Consider the following 16,075-nt stretch of genomic DNA (forward strand, 5'->3'; position numbering starts at 1 on the left):
ATGAACAGGGCCAGCGATGAAAGTGTCCCTGTTAGACTCATCCACTGCCTTACTGAGCATCGGCTCCTTCTCAGCATGCTCGGGATGCACTCTAGGGCTTGGTTGATTCTTGGGGCCGACGGAAAAGCCCGAAAAGCTCGACTCTGAATCTCCATACCCAGGTAAACAATGGTCTGGGATGGGACGAGCTGGGACTTCTCTAAATTGACCAGGAGGCCCAGTTCCTTGGTCAGATCCATAGTCCATCTGAGATTCTCCAGACAGCGACGACTTGTGGGAGCTCTTAAAAGCCAGTCGTCTAAATAGAGGGAGGCTCTGATGTCTGCCAAGTGAAGGAATTTCGCAATATTCCTCATCAGTCGCGTAAACACAAGAGGTGCCGTGCTTAGGCCAAAACACAGGGCTTGGAACTGGTACACAACCTTTCCATAGACGAATCTCAGGAAAGGTTGGGAGTCTGGATGGATGGGGACGTGAAAGTATGCGTCTTTCAGGTCTAACGAGACCATCCAGTCCTCCTGCCTGACCGCTGCTAGGACCGACTTCGTCGTCTCCATAGTGAACGTCTGCTTGGTGACATAAGCATTGAGCGCACTGACGTCCAGCACCGGCCTCCAACCTCCTGTCTTCTTGGCTACCAGGAAGAGACGGTTGTAAAAGCCCGGGGATTAATGGTCCCGGACTATGACCACTGCCTCCTTGTGTAGCAAGAGCGACACCTCTTGTTGCAACGCTAGCCTCTTGTCCTTCTCCTTGTAGTTGGGAGAGAGGTTGATGGGAGATGTAGCTAGAGGGGGATTGAGGCAGAACGGAATTCTGTATCCCTCCCTCAGCCACTTCACAGACTGAGCGTCTGCACCTCTGCTCTCCCAAGCTTGCCAGAAGGTCTTGAGTCTGGCTCCTACAGCTGTCTGGAGAGGAGGAAAGTCAAAACTTGCCTCTTGTGGACTTGGAACCCTTCTTGGGCTTGCCACGGTTACTGTCTGCACGGGTACCTCCTCTGCTGGAGGTTCTGCCACGAAAGGGTGGGATGAACCTGGAAGCAGGAGTATCAACTGCTAGAGGGCGGTAAGGTTTAGACACGGAAGGTAAGGTCTTAGCCTTACGTGCAGAAGAAGCCATGAGGTCATGCGTATCCTTCTGGAGAAGAGAGGCAGTCATCCCCTTAATTAATTCCTCCGGAAACAGACACTTGGACAGAGGAGCAAAAAGTAACTCTGACCTCTGGCAAGGGGTGATACCAGCAGATAAGAAGGAGCACAGATGTTCCCTTTTCTTGAGGACCCCTGATACATAAGAAGCCGCAAGCTCGCCAGACCCATCCCGTATTGCCTTGTCCATGCTGGACATGATCAGCATGGCTGAGTCCTTGTCAGAAGGGGCAGTCTTCCTGCTTAAGGCTCCCAGGCACCAATCGAGGAAGTTGAATATCTCGAAGGCACGAAAGACTCCCCTTAACAAGTGATCAAGATCTGTAGGGGACCAGCAGATCTTCGAACGTCTCATAGCCAACCTGCGGGGAGAGTCAACCAGACTTGAGAAGTCGGCCTGGGCAGAGGCAGGAACCCCCAAGCCAGGTTCCTCTCCCGTGGCATTCCAGACGCCCGACTTAGAAGCCAGCTTGGGAGGAGGAAACACAAAAGAGGTCCTTCCCAGTTGCTTCTTGGACTGCAACCAATCCCCCATAACCCTCAAAGCTCTCCTTGAAGATCTGGCAAGAACAAGCTTGGTAAAGGCAGGCGCAGTAGGCTGCATGCCCAGAGCAAACTCGGAGGGAGGAGAACGAGGGGTTGCAGACACAAAGTGTTCAGGGTACAACTCTCTGAACAAAGCAAGGACTTTGCGGAAGTCTAAGGAGGGTGGCGAAGACTTGTGTCCTTCAACATCAGAATGAGGATCATCAAGATGAGCAGCTTCATCCTCAGAAGCCTCCTCACCCGACAGTTGAGTTGTAAGAGGCAAAGGCAGAGCAGCAAGCTGAACGGCTGAATCCTGCAGAACGGGTGCATGCATACCTGCGGATCCATCATCATGCCTCTGCTGGACAGACTGTGAGCTGGCAACAACAAAAGCAGAGGGCCGGTGTGAGGGAGGGTCTGCGGTGGGCTGAGGAGCATGCGGTGTGGTATGCAGAGCATGCTGTGAGGCATGCGGCTCAAGCTGCATGGCATGCGGCTCATGCTGCATGGGATGCGGCTCATGCTGCATGGTATGCGGCTCATGCTGCATGGCATGCGGCTCATGCTGCATGGTATGAGGCTCATGCTGCATGGGATGAGGCTCATGCTGCATGGTATAAGGCTCATGCTGCATGGAATGCGGCTCATGCTGTAAGGTCTGCAGAGCATGCTGCATGGGCTGAGGACTGAGCCACTGTGGAGGAGCTCTCACAGGAGGGGGGATGTTAACCTTCTCTGCCTGATAATCCTGCATAAAAGCCGCAAGCTGAGACTGCATAGTCTGCAGCATGGACCACTTAGGGTCTACTGTGGTTGGAGCAGAGGCGTGTTGAGGAACCACTCTACCTCTCTTGGGAGGTGTGCAGTCATCTGATGACTGCGGCGAGTCCGAACTGACCCAGTGGCTACACCTGGGCCGTTGGACTAGCTCTGAAGGGACTTTACGCTTAAGCGGTCGTGAGACCTTAGTCCACCGTTTCCTCCTGGAAACCTCTTCCACAGACGAGGAATGTAAGGGCTCATTCGTCTGGGAGTGGAAGGGACGATCCTTAGCAGATACGTCCGCAACCACTGAGGATACATCTGTGCGCCGATCAAGGCCCGCCGAACCCTTTGGTCCTTCGACATTGCTTCTCCCCTGGGCTTGGGAGCTTGCAAGAGGTCCCGGACTGGGAGGACGACTGGCACGCACAGATGTATCCTCATGCGCAACACTGACACTATGCACAGCACTAGCACTAACACTTCCAACTGCACTCTTCGCTTTCAGCTCTCTGACATCCGCCAAGAGCTGATTGCGGTCACTAACCAACGACTCCACCTTATCACCGAGAGCCTGAATGGCACGCAACATATCAGCCATTGCAGGCTGAGCACTCGTAGCAGGTTCGGGGGTCACCACCACAGGGGAAGGAAAAGGTTGAGGGGCATGGGGAGAGGAAATAACCAAAGAGCGAGAAGAACTCCTCCTATCTCTCTCCTTCTCTAACCTACGAGTATATCTGAGGAATTCATTAAAATCGAATTCCGAAAGCCCAGTACATTCCCCACATCGATCTTCCAATTGACAGGATTTTCCCCTACAATTGGAACATACGGTGTGAGGATCAACAGAGGCCTTCGGAAGACGCCTATTACAAGCACTAACACTACATCGCCTATATTTAGGAACTTGGGAAGTGTCAGACATCTTGAATTCTAGAAGTAGTCAAAGGGGGAATTCCAAAGTAAAGCAAAGATCTTTAACCAATGAATCAAATTAATACCAAAAGCTTGCTAAGCTAAGGCTAAAGCTTCCTGTACAGCGAAGGCTAAATTTCAGAGCAAATACTTCACCAAATCGTGAACAAAAGACTCCAAAATCAACAGCGTATCTATGTAGGTCTTGCCGGTGGCACGACTGAGGAAAAATTGAGGTCTTGTTGACAAGAAGTACTGGAGTACCTGACCACAGATGGCACTGGTGAGTACACCCCCACCTGTATAAGCGATCGCTGGCGTATCCCAACCGTAGATTTCTGTCGGGCAACGGAGTTGACAGCTACATGATCATCGGGTAAGATTAATATTGAAAAATAAAGGATATTGAGCGGAAAATCAATGAATCACACACACACACACTCTTTTTGTATACCGGCGCTGAACGCATGCTCAGTGATGCATGTTGCCACATCTCCCATTGGGAGGTATAACGCATATACAATTTTGAGAAGCGATAATGTGAGCAATACCAGCGGAACAGAACACGCGTAATGCGATGCATTATGTCCTTGCATGCGTTGTACCGCAGGTGCCTGACCATCATCGCACACAGTGTGGCAACCCGGGATGTATTGCACATGTGATGATGCTCATCTTGGTCTGTGGGATTTGGTACGAAACACAACCGGGATGGATGGGGATATGTGGCGATATGCTCAAAATTTAGCTAAAATGCACAGCTCACTGCATCGCCCAAGTGTGACCCCAGCATTATTGAAAGAGGAGAAAGGTAAGGAGAGCTAGTGATGGTATGTGGGGATTCTTTGACAACAACTGGAGTCTTTCTATGCCATAAAAAATCTGGTCCCTCTTCACTTCAATGACAGCAGTTTTTGACAACATAAATTTTATTTTTTAATGACATTTGAGCAAATATGGTCGATACCATGGACCGAGGCATTCTTATGGCACGTCTTATCATACACTTTCAACTTTTAATCATGTATAACTGATATTCCATTTTAACATGAAGCTTGGAAACATGAGAACTATCCTTTTTAAAACCCATAAGTAATACAGAAACAGTAAAGGAACATGAAAATACATTACGTAAATGACGAAATGAATGCCCACACAGAAACATGGCACATGCAAAAATACAATGGGATTGCTATTGTTTTCAATATTAGTCAACAACAATGCCAACCCAAGGCAGGAGTACAAGTCATGTACGGCTGGATATAATGAGGTTTGGAAAACATTATTATACAGTAAAAAAATTGGCATAGAATCAAATATGATAAGGCCGAAATGATGTTTGGCCAACTATTATATACTCTAGAAACAGTAAATAGGGTAATTTGATAAGAAACTGAGTGTTACTGCAATTATCAGCAAAATGCGTCCCATCTCGAATGGTAGCCTAGAAAATGCCATCATCCTACTGAAACTAATGTGAACAAAATTTTATTAAGCTGATGTCTGACAACATTTGTTCATAACCTGATTCACAAGCAAAATAAATGGTAATTTTCTTACCTGGAATTTAGTTATGATTTGATTGATAAGTGGCAGATATTCAGTCAGCACCACAGGTGATGGTGTATGCAAGAGAGATTGAGATGCAGGTGGCAACAGAGGAAGTAAATTTCCTCCATCTAGACAAACCACAAGCCTATGCATAAGCTGTCTTACACCAGAACCTATGAGTTCTCGTTCAATACCAACCTGTAGCAATAAAAAGAATTAATTTAAATATTTAGCCAAACCATTTCCCACAAAAAATGTTTAGCCAAACCCTTTCCCACAAAAAATGTTTAACCTAAAAAAAGAGGAAAGCTGTAATGATTTGATTTATGATCCTCAGGTATTTCATAGTATTCTTCTCTGTCATTGATATCAAGTGATGATGGATACTCTACAGTTAACTTAAAAGCATTAATAACTACAAGAGATACAAAATATCTTCCTGATATCCTTGTATTTCAACTCTGACTGAAACAACTACTAATACAGTATACATACATTAAGGCAGTTAATAAAAAGCTGCAGAGCATCAAGATACAACTGTACACATCCACATGCACTCATAGAGTTCTGGTTGGAGAAGGCCTTGGAGGTGCGTGCAGTGACAGACATGGCATGACAAATACCTTTGGCATAACTCATCTGAAAAAAAAAAAGAATTAAGAATGAAAACAGAATTATTATTAAAGTTAAACTAATTGTAATAAAATAAAAATAGCACCTTACCAACCATGAGTTCTCCTTTTATCATAGAACTACAATCATGATTAAAGATTACTTTCAAAATTACTCTGTTGAGAAAAGAGTATCCACTCCAGAAAATAAGAGTATCCACTCCAGAAAATAATAAAGAATATGAAGGTATATACTGTAACAAGTAATGGCCAGAATTCCTTTGCCTTTCTCACCTTTACTCCAAGGGAAAGTTTTCAACTTAGAAATCTAAATGCACAGTATTGACTAACCTGTCTGACTGGATTTTGCTCTTGCTGCAGTTTTTCCATGAGACAAGTAACTTTTGCAAAAACTGGTGACAACAAATTTCTCATTAACATTTCTTTGTTTGCCACATCGGAAGTTCCAAAAACTATTAACATCGCAGCAGCTTCAAACAAATATAGCTGATCGTCATTTGTCAACAGCGGTGTAACTGCAATAAAAATAAAGCAATGATAAAAATACTTTATTCCTACATATCACACAGTGCACTGGAATAAAAAAGATTAATTTAAACTTACCCTAAAATAAAGACTTCACCATCCTGTGAAGAGCTATATGATATGTCTGATCAAGTATTTCACATACGTCTATAAAATAGTGAACTTTTATCAAAAAAAAAAAAAAAAATAGTTTTTCACACAAATCCCTCCATTACTATTATTCCGCATCCATGATTTCAAATGTCCCCATACTGTACTCAACTTCCTCTTTAGGAGAATGAAAAATAAAAATATATGATAACATTCCCTGGTGCAAGTAAGAGCTAACCACTTTTACTGTTTGTATAGCCTAGCTGCAAGGCAACAATATATGAGGGGCTGGAAAGGGGTAATTCATTATTGTAAAAGATTGATGGTTTTTATGAAAAAACTTTAATACAGAATTTTCATAATAAAACAAATAATAATACTTACCTGCATAATTTAGCTAGCCCTGAATCCAAAACACCCAGTCAATTTTTTTTTTTTTTTTTTTTTTTTTTTTTTTTTTTTTTTTTTTTACCATACTGGCAACCCCAGAGCCTCCTATATCATACTATTCCATTACTATAGCATACACATGCACAAAAATGACATCCCTGTGTTATAAGGAACTGCATAAAATTTACATACTAAAACAAACTGTAATTTTACTTATTCATTTCAAGAGATTCTTGTGTAAAGTACAACACTTCTACAAAGACAGCCTAACAAAATAAAGTCATAATAATTGTTCTGATAAATTAGTCTGATTTGTTGATTATTTTGTATGGAGATAAAAACAATGTCCATCCATCCATATACATAAAAATGACAATAGAAAAATGACACTACTTTAAATAATTTTGTTTGAATATTACACATATCTGATCTTAGTGCAAGGTACAATCATAATTTCTATCTAGCTGAGCCAAAATTAGAAAACTACAATAGAGAAATAACAAAAATAAAATAAAAAATGACCATAAGACATGAGTTCTAGTACTTACTTTGGCCATTATCAGGTGGAGCTAAAGCAAGAAGTTCCGTTAGCTGGCTAAGAATATCTTCTGTAAACTTGATTATATGATTTTTAAGGCAGCGGACAATGCGAGAAAATAAGTAACTTGTTCTACTGCGAACCTGGAAAGTACATAAAACTTAAAGATGTTTTTAATACTACTTGTTAGTCGAATAATTTGAAAGGTTACCCAGATCACAGCTAAAATATTCCCTTTATCTGGAGGGGAAAGTTACACCATTTCCTTAGTCTGTGTTTTTATCAGGTTTGAGCGGAAGCCTCCACAGTCTGATATTAGACATGATAGATATACAGGCAACTGGCTATGGTAACCGCAGCCATCCATGAATCGTCTGTGTACCAGTATTCGCATCAAAACTGGTTCCCACATTAAACATGCAATGTAAAATGATATTTTAATTATAAAATAAATTTTTGAATATACTTACCCGGTGAATATATAGCTGCAACTCTGTTGCTCGACAGACAAAAAACTGTACAAAAAAACTCGCCAGCGATCGCTATACAGGTTGCGGGTGTGGCCATTAGCGCCATCTGTCGGCCAGACACCAAGCTCCATGTAAACAAAGACTCAATTTTCTCCTCGTCCCACTGCGTCTCTATTGGGGAGGAAGGGAGGGTCATTTAATTTATATATTCACCGGGTAAGTATATTCAAAAATTTATTTTATAATTAAAATATCATTTTTAAATATTTAACTTAGCCGGTGAATATATAGCTGATTCACACCCAGGATGGTGGGTAGAGACCAGTAAAATATGTTTACATTTTATGAGCTAAGAGTTTTTATTTAATTTTAGAAGTTATCAAAATAACAAAAACAAAATAAATAGGTACCTGGTAAGGAAGTCGACTTGTACGATTACTCTGCCTTATAAGTACGTCTTCCTTACGGAGCCTCGCGATCCTCTTAGGATGCTGATAGACCCCTAGGAGCTGAAGTATCAAGGGCTGCAACCCATACAACAGGACCTCATCAAACCCCTAATCTGGGCACTCTCAAGAAATGACTTTGACCACCCGCCAAATCAACCAGGATGCGAAAGGCTTCTTAGCCTTCCGGACAACCCATAAAAACAACATTAAAAACATTTCAAGAGACAGATTAAAAGGATATGGAATTAGGGAATTGTAGTGGTTGAGCCCTCACCCACTACTGCACTCGCTGCTACGAATGGTCTCAGTGTGTAGCAGTTCTCGTAAAGAGACTGGACATCCTTTAGATAAAAAGACGCGAACACTGACTTGCTTCTCCAATAGGTTGCGTCCATTATACTTCGCAGAGATCTATTTTGCTTAAAGGCCACGGAAGTTGCTACATCTCTAACTTCGTGCGTCTTCACCTTAAGCAAAGCTTGGTCTTCCTCACTCAGATGTGAATGAGCTTCTCGTATTAACAATCTGATAAAGTATGATAAAGCATTCTTTGACATAGGCAAAGATGGTTTCTTAACTGAACACCATAAAGCTTCAGATTGGCTTCGTAAAGGTTTGGTACGCTTTAAATAGAACTTAAGAGCTCTAACAGGGCATAAGACTCTTTCTAGTTCATTGCCTACGATCTCCGATAAGCTGGGAATATCGAAAGATTTAGGCCAAGGCCGAGAAGGCAGGTCATTTTTGGCTAGAAAACCAAGTTGCAGCGAACAGGTGGCTTTTTCTGACGAAAATCCGATGTTCTTGCTGAAGGCATGAATCTCACTGACTCTTTTAGCCCAGGCTAAGCATACCAGGAAAAGAGTCTTTAGAGTGAGATCTTTCAGGGAGGCTGATTGTAACGGCTCAAACCTGTCTGACATGAGGAATCTTAGTACCACGTCTAAATTCCATCCAGGGGTAGCCAAACGACGCTCCTTGGTGGTCTCAAAAGACTTAAGGAGGTCTTGAAGATCTTTACTGTTGGAAAGATCTAAGCCTCTATGCCGGAAGACTGATGCCAACTTGCTTCTGTAGCCCTTGATAGTGGGAGCTGAAAGGGATCGTCCTTTTCTCAGGTATAAGAGAAAATCAGCTATTTGAGCTACAGAGGTACTGGTCGAGGATACAGAAACTGACTTGCACCAGTCTCGGAAGAATTCCCACTTCGACTGGTAGACTCTAATGGTGGACGCTCTCCTTGCTCTAGCAATCGCACTGGCTGCCTCCTTCGAAAAGCCTCTAGCTCTCGAGAGTCTTTCGATAGTCTGAAGGCAGTCAGACGAAGAGCGAGGAGGCTTTGGTGTACCTTCTTTACGTGAGGCTGACGTAGAAGGTCCACCCTTAGAGGAAGACTTCTGGGAACGTCTAATAGCCATCGAAGTACCTCGGTGAACCATTCTCTCGCGGGCCAGAGGGGAGCAACTAACGTCAACCTTGTCCCTTCGTGAGAGGCGAACTTCTGCAGTACCTTGTTGACAATCTTGAACGGTGGGAATGCGTAGAGATCCAGATGTGACCAATCTAGGAGGAAGGCATCTACATATATGTATTGCTGCTGGGTCCGGGACTGGGGAGCAATAGATTGGAAGCCTCTTGGTCAGCGAGGTTGCAAAGAGATCTATGGTTGGTTGGCCCCAAGTGGCCCAAAGTCTCTTGCACACATCCTTGTGGAGGGTCCATTCTGTTGGAATTACTTGCCCTTTCCGACTGAGACAATCTGCTATGACATTCAAGTTGCCTTGGATGAACCTCGTTACTAGGGAGATGTCTTGACCTTTTGACCAGATGAGCAGGTCCCTTGCGATCTCGTACAACGTCAGTGAGTGGGTACCTCCTTGTTTGGAGATGTACGCCAAGGCCGTGGTGTTGTCCGAGTTTACTTCCACCACTTTGCCTCGAAGGAGATACTCGAAGCCTTTCAAGGCCAGATGAACTGCCAACAGCTCCTTGCAGTTGATATGCATGCTCCTCTGACTCAAGTTCCACAGACCTGAGCATTCCCGACCGTCCAGTGTCGCGCCCCAGCCCAAGTCCGATGCGTCCGAGAAGAGAACGTGGTGGGGAGTCTGAACAGCCAGGGGAAGACCCTCTCTTAGGTTGATATTGTCCTTCCACCAAGTCAGACAAGACTTTATCTTTCCGGAAATCGGGATCGAGACCGCTTCTAGCGTCTTGTCCTTTTTCCAGTGAAAAGCCAGATGGTATTGAAGAGGACGGAGGTGTAGTCTTCCTAGTGATACAAACTGTTCCAGGGATGACAGCGTCCCCACCAGACTCATCCACAGCCTGACTGAGCAGCGTTCCTTCTTCAGCATCTTCTGGATGGATAGCAGGGCTTGATCTATTCTGGGGGCTGATCGTCTTGTTGTTCAGCAACGTCCTCATCAGATAGTTCCTCATCCGAAAACTGATGAGGAAACGGCAACGGAGTGGGCAACGTCTGGCTCGCTGAGTCCGGTCGCACTGGTGCATGCGTGACGGAGCCGGACGCAACGTCATGGAACTGCTGCACAGTCTGTGAACTGTCAACAACCATGGGTGCGCGAGGAAGCACAGCGTCCACCCGAGACTGTCTCTAGACCGTCTGGGTTGTGCAGTCAACACCATACCAGGTTGCTGAGGTTGACGCACCGCGTCACAACAAGTCACCTCTGCTGGTTGTTGAACGTCCTGAACGTCAACAACCACCTCCGAGCGTCGCTTAACGTCAACGTGCGGCTGGCAACCCACACTGGGTCGCATCGGTGGAGGAACCACCTCAACTGGTAGACGCGAGAAGGTTACCTCAGCGTCAACAGGACGCACAACCGACCGGTTGGAAGGTTGTTGGCCAGAAGGTTCGGCAGCAACCTTCTCCGCATTAAAGTCCTCTATCAAGGACGCAAGCTTGGACTGCATGTCTTGCAGCAAAGCCCATTTAGGGTCTACGGGAGCAGGTGCGGCAACAGACGGGGTTAGCGACTGAGGCGGTACCGCTTTCCATCCCTGAAAGCCTTGTTTATGCATGACATAATTGTACAGCAAAACTTCAAAGGCTCAAAAACAGCTGTGAAGTTGACCTGTAAAAAACTTGGAGCGTCTCCTGGCTAGGCGCCAGGGAGAGTCTACGAGATTTGAGAAGTCTATCTGGGCAGAGGCATGAACTCCCAAGCCGAGAACTTCTCTCGTGTCATATCAGACTCTCGCTCTATAAGCCAGTTTAAAAGAAGGGAAAGCAAAGGCTGTATCCCCCAAACTCCTCCTGGTGATAAACCAGTCGCCTAGCCAACGTAAAGCTCTCTAGGAGAGCGAGAGAGCACTAGCTTATAAACAACGGCTTCGAAGTAGCTAGGCCTAGTGTAAGCTCTGACGTCTAGGCGAACGAGGAGCAGCAGTTACAAAAAGATCCGGACAAAGATCCTTAAAAAAATCATCATGATTTAAATAAGTCCATAGAGGGCTAAGCAGCTTTAGGCTCCTCTCCATGTGACAGAGTCCTCAAGGGAATATCAGTAGGAGGGGGAACAGCAACTTCCTCATCTACAGGAACCTTGTCCGATAAAAGCTGAGTCTCAAGCAAGGGAGAGACTTACCGTGGTGGCAATGCTTTACAAGCAGAGTCCACACGCACTGGTGCATTAGTAGCAGAGCAGGACGCAACGTCATGTAACTGCTTGACAGTCTGTGAACTGTCAACAACAACAGGTGCGTGAGGACGCACAGCGTCCACTCGAGACTGCTTTGACTGCCTAGACTGAGCAGTCAAAACAACTATAGAATGCGGAGGTTGACGCACAGCGTCAAAACAAGTCAACTCCGATTGTTAGCGAACGTCCTGAATGTCAACAGGAGCATCAGCAAGTGGCCTAACGTCCAAATGTGGCTGAAAATCCACACGAGACCGCATCGAGTGTGGTTCTAAACAACCTGACTGACGTGACTTAGCTACGCCAACGTCAACAGGAAGCACATAGGAACGTTAGGTTGGCTGAAAGCCAGGATATCGATGAGATAAACGGCTAGACTCAACGGACTAATCGGCAGAATAGTCTTCCATAAGGGAGGCAAGCATATTCTGCATGTCTTGCCGTACAACCCATTAAGGATCAACGGAAATGGTTGTGGTAAGAGACGAGGGTAACGTCTGTGACCGCAACACTTTGCCAACAAAAAAGACTCGGAGTCTGTGTTACGCTTTTGTTAGGCGGCGAGCAGTTTTCCGAGACTGCATAGGGTCAGAGCTGTCCTAATGGCTGCAAGCAGGACACTGGACCTGTCCTGAAAGGACTGACTTTCGCTTAAGGGCTTCGAAACCAAATTACAGGTTTCTTATGCGAAAAGCCTTCGGATGACGAGGAGAAAAAACGTCTCTCTCGCCTTATGGTAGGGGAGATCTTGGTAAGATACACCCGATACCATAGAGGGAAACGTCTGTTCGTTGATCAAGGCCTCTCGAACCCATAAGTCGTTCGACATTACTTCTCCCCTGGTTTTGGGAGCTTGCAAGAGGTCCCGGACTAGGTGAACGACAGGCACGAACAGACGAACCCTCGGACGCAACACTGTAACACTTAGCGCAATATCACTTTATCACTTCGATTTTCTGTTTTGCACTTATTTCACTGAAATCGAAACTTTTACTGATTTCTACCTGAAGCACGCAATTCTACCCTCATCAAAAGGTAGTAATTGCGAAATCAGTCGTATAATGCAAGCTCATTAATACCAGCAAAAAACAGAAAACATATTTTAAGATAAAAAATTCAGTGGCTGGGGAAGAGACTAAACACTAGTTCATTCAAAACTACGTTTTCAATCTCTAACCGCACATAGCCTGGGGACGAGAATAAAAAAACTAAAAACGTTTTATCCTTTCTCCCCGTACCGAGACTAGGGACGAGAGCAACTCGAGAACAACGTTACCCGCTTGAACGGAACGTTTTCTCTCCTCTCTCTCCCTCCGTCTCTATCTCTCTCTCTCTTTCTCTCTTGATTTCGCACCTATGAGAAGAGCCCAATTACATTTCGTCAAAAAAAAACATGTTATTTGACCAAAGGAAAAAACTGAAAGGTTTTTCAATTAAAAAGTTCCTTTAAAATAGAATTTAAAACATTTAAGCTTTGAAAGAAGAATGAACAAAACGTCAGAATCGATTTACTCTTTCTGCAAAGTGAAACCGTGATACTCTCTCTCTCTATCGTAACGATAGAGCGCAAACTGCGTAGTATAAATAAACTAAACGTTAGTTCATCTTTGAAAATAGTACGAAGACTATTCAAAGAAATTCTTTCATAAAATATTTATTAAAAATATTCATTTAAAAGGTTTTAAATCATTAGCTCTTTAAAAGCTATTTACGATTGCAAAGGGCTCAACGTTGTTTAACTTTGGTTTCCAAGATAGGACCGCCTACTCTCAGGAAAGGTCGCATATAAACAAAACATTAAAATTTATTTTTTATGTTTATTATAAATGGAAAGTTAATCGAAGAGGCCTAATAAAGGCGGAGAGATATAATATATAGAGGAAAATCTATAATTAATTTATAACGTGATAAGATAATTACTACAAGCCTAAACACACTTCCGTCTAAGGGAAGGGTCGGCCATTTAAGAGTCAAAGAAAGTCCATGCTCTCTTTGTCACCAAAAATTAAATCTATCCAAAACGAGTTCAAGATTTAAGATGAAGAAAAAACACCTGCACTGCGAAAGCTCAAACCAGAATAAAGTACTTCACCAAAGATGATGGGAAAAACTCCAGGTTTCAACAGCGAGTAAAGTACGTCTTGTCGACACGTCGACAGAGAGAAAATTGAGTCTTTGTTTACATGGAGCTTGGTATCTGGCCGACAGCTGGCGCTGATGGGCACACCCGCAACCTGTATAGCGATCGCTGGCGAGTTTTTTTGTACAGTTTTTAGTCTGTCGAGCAACAGAGTTGCAGCTATATATTCACCGGCTAAGTTAAATATTTAAAAATTTATTTTTCACTCATGCTTTATTATCCACCTGAGTAGTCCTTTTCTAGTTTAGTATATGTAGCTGTTCTTAACTTCTTTCTTTCCTCTATTCATTTATCAAATTATTAAATCTTTGCAACATTCTTTCATGGACTTTCCAGCCTACTAATCATTAGTATATTATAGATGAATTATTAAGAGCATTAAGGGTACATATACCTTTATGTTTTGGCATCTTAATGACAGTGATTTAATATCCTTATCACCTTGTTCTCCCTCAATATCTAAGCTTATATCTTCACACAGGAGTGGATGGACGGTGGACTCCTGAAGCATCCCATTCCCCAGGTCAAGTAAATTAAGGCTGCAGTGACGTCAACACTTGAATACAGTGAATTATCACCCTGAACACAGTATTAGCATCACCAAAAGCCTTATTCAGTTAGTAGCCATCCAGGGTCATTGCTGTACCAACATCTACCATTGTACTGGCAGGTCTAAGCCAATAAGTCAAGTTTAATATAACTGCAACACAGCAATGCAAAAACTAAATCAAGTACATAATAAATATTCTTAATATTAGTATCTCTATTTTTTCTAACCAGTTAACAGATATGGAGTGAAAGACACACTCATTATGAAGCATTATGAAGCTCTTAGTTGCGTTATCGATTATTCACTTTCTGTAACATTTTTTCAAGATTTTTTTTTTTTTTTTTTCAAAATAATCACAACTTCCTGTTGCCCATTCAGGTTAGATAGAACATTTAAAAAGTACCGTACAAAAAGTAAAATAGTAAAATACTGCACTTACAGTCAATTACTCTATTAGAAGCAAAACATAAGATAGAGAAGGGGAAAGATAGTTTCAGCTCAGTTCTCGAAATGAAATGAGTTAGAAAGCTTTAGAAGCAAGGGTGTTGTAGTAAATACTGTATTTGTCTCATGTGCTCTGTTGATAGAGTAATATGCTGATTCTGTTTAGAGAATCCAGCATATAGAAAATGTTTATAGGATGGCAGCGTAGCACAGCAAAGTTTATGGTAATCTTTCTTTGTTGTAGCCTCAAGAGGGATTTCTGATAAGCATAACTCTGATTCATCAGGCCCTTGAAATTATCAGTTACACTGATGCATCAATGTATGGTCAAGGAGGAACATCTCAAGTCAACTGGCAATGGGATCATGTTCAATGGCTGAAGGGAAGCAGAAAATCAACTTCCTAGAATTGAAAGCTTTGTCTTTGCCTATCTAAGCATTTGCTGTAGCAGCACAAGGTAAGATCATAATGGCAATGGAAGGTAATAACAACTATATCAATTATTATTATTTTCACTAACTATGCTGAAACCCAAATTGGAAAAGCATAATGCTACAAATCCTACTGTTCAATTAGGAAAAGTAGTCTGGGTGGGAAAAGTAACAAACTATTCCTAAACACATCAAAAAGAGAAACAGCATGTGGGAGTATTATTGGTTGAAAATTTATAAATATAAATTCATCAATGACAGTTAATATCGCAATAGCAGTGATAATGAAGAAACATGAAAATAATCAGAAGAGAACCAGTGACATAGCATTCCAATGACCAGACTGGGAAAATTTCAAGAAGCAAGCAAGACAAGAGGCCTCCTTCTATAGGATGTATCACATATTTTGAGTCACTTTACTCACAGTAAATGGCCCTTCAGTTTGATTGGTTTTAAATCTGTAAGAGCACATCTGCCTTTGGGGAATGATAAATTTTCATAAAAAGCATGGCTGCAGAAAGAAAAGGCATAAATCATGCATAAACATACCACAAAATTTTATAAAAATTAAATTTTTTTAGTCAATATTTTTCCTAGCTATACAAAACTGGAACCTTTAATTAGGGAGATTGATTCAATGCAATATGGAGATTGTCACTAGAAATTGTTAACAAGTCGTTAACCAGCTGGTGTAGAGAAGAGGCGAGGAGTCTGGCCCCTTTCCCACCGAGAATAATTGACTTTTGACCTTTCTCCTGAAAGATAATAAATTTGGAAGTAATTTGTATTTTTCCTAATAATACAAACCTTGCGCTATTTATAGGGACTATACTTTTGG

The 16,075-nt window shown here is 42.9% G+C and overlaps 2 protein-coding genes across 4 annotated transcripts in view; one reads left to right on the forward strand and one right to left on the reverse strand.

Moving 5' to 3' along the window:
* LOC137630563 (uncharacterized) overlaps positions 1-14,541 on the forward strand; it is a 196,618-nt gene extending 182,077 nt beyond the window's left edge. The window contains exon 6 of the mRNA XM_068362097.1: positions 14,294-14,541. The gene's annotated coding sequence lies outside the window, so the exon portion shown is untranslated. The remainder of the gene's footprint in view (positions 1-14,293) is intronic.
* Positions 1-16,075, reverse strand: part of LOC137630560 (exportin-T-like) — a 146,371-nt gene that overhangs the window by 23,414 nt on the left and 106,882 nt on the right. For all 3 annotated transcript variants that reach the window (XM_068362095.1, XM_068362094.1, XM_068362093.1), the window contains 4 exons: positions 7,096-7,228; positions 5,873-6,057; positions 5,406-5,549; positions 4,920-5,108 (listed from right to left, as the gene is read on the reverse strand). In XM_068362095.1, coding sequence (XP_068218196.1) covers positions 4,920-5,108; positions 5,406-5,549; positions 5,873-6,057; positions 7,096-7,228 — 651 coding nt within the window. The remainder of the gene's footprint in view (positions 1-4,919; positions 5,109-5,405; positions 5,550-5,872; positions 6,058-7,095; positions 7,229-16,075) is intronic.

The sequence above is a fragment of the Palaemon carinicauda genome, chromosome 38 (assembly GCF_036898095.1).
Source record: "Palaemon carinicauda isolate YSFRI2023 chromosome 38, ASM3689809v2, whole genome shotgun sequence".
NCBI lineage: Eukaryota > Metazoa > Arthropoda > Malacostraca > Decapoda > Palaemonidae > Palaemon > Palaemon carinicauda.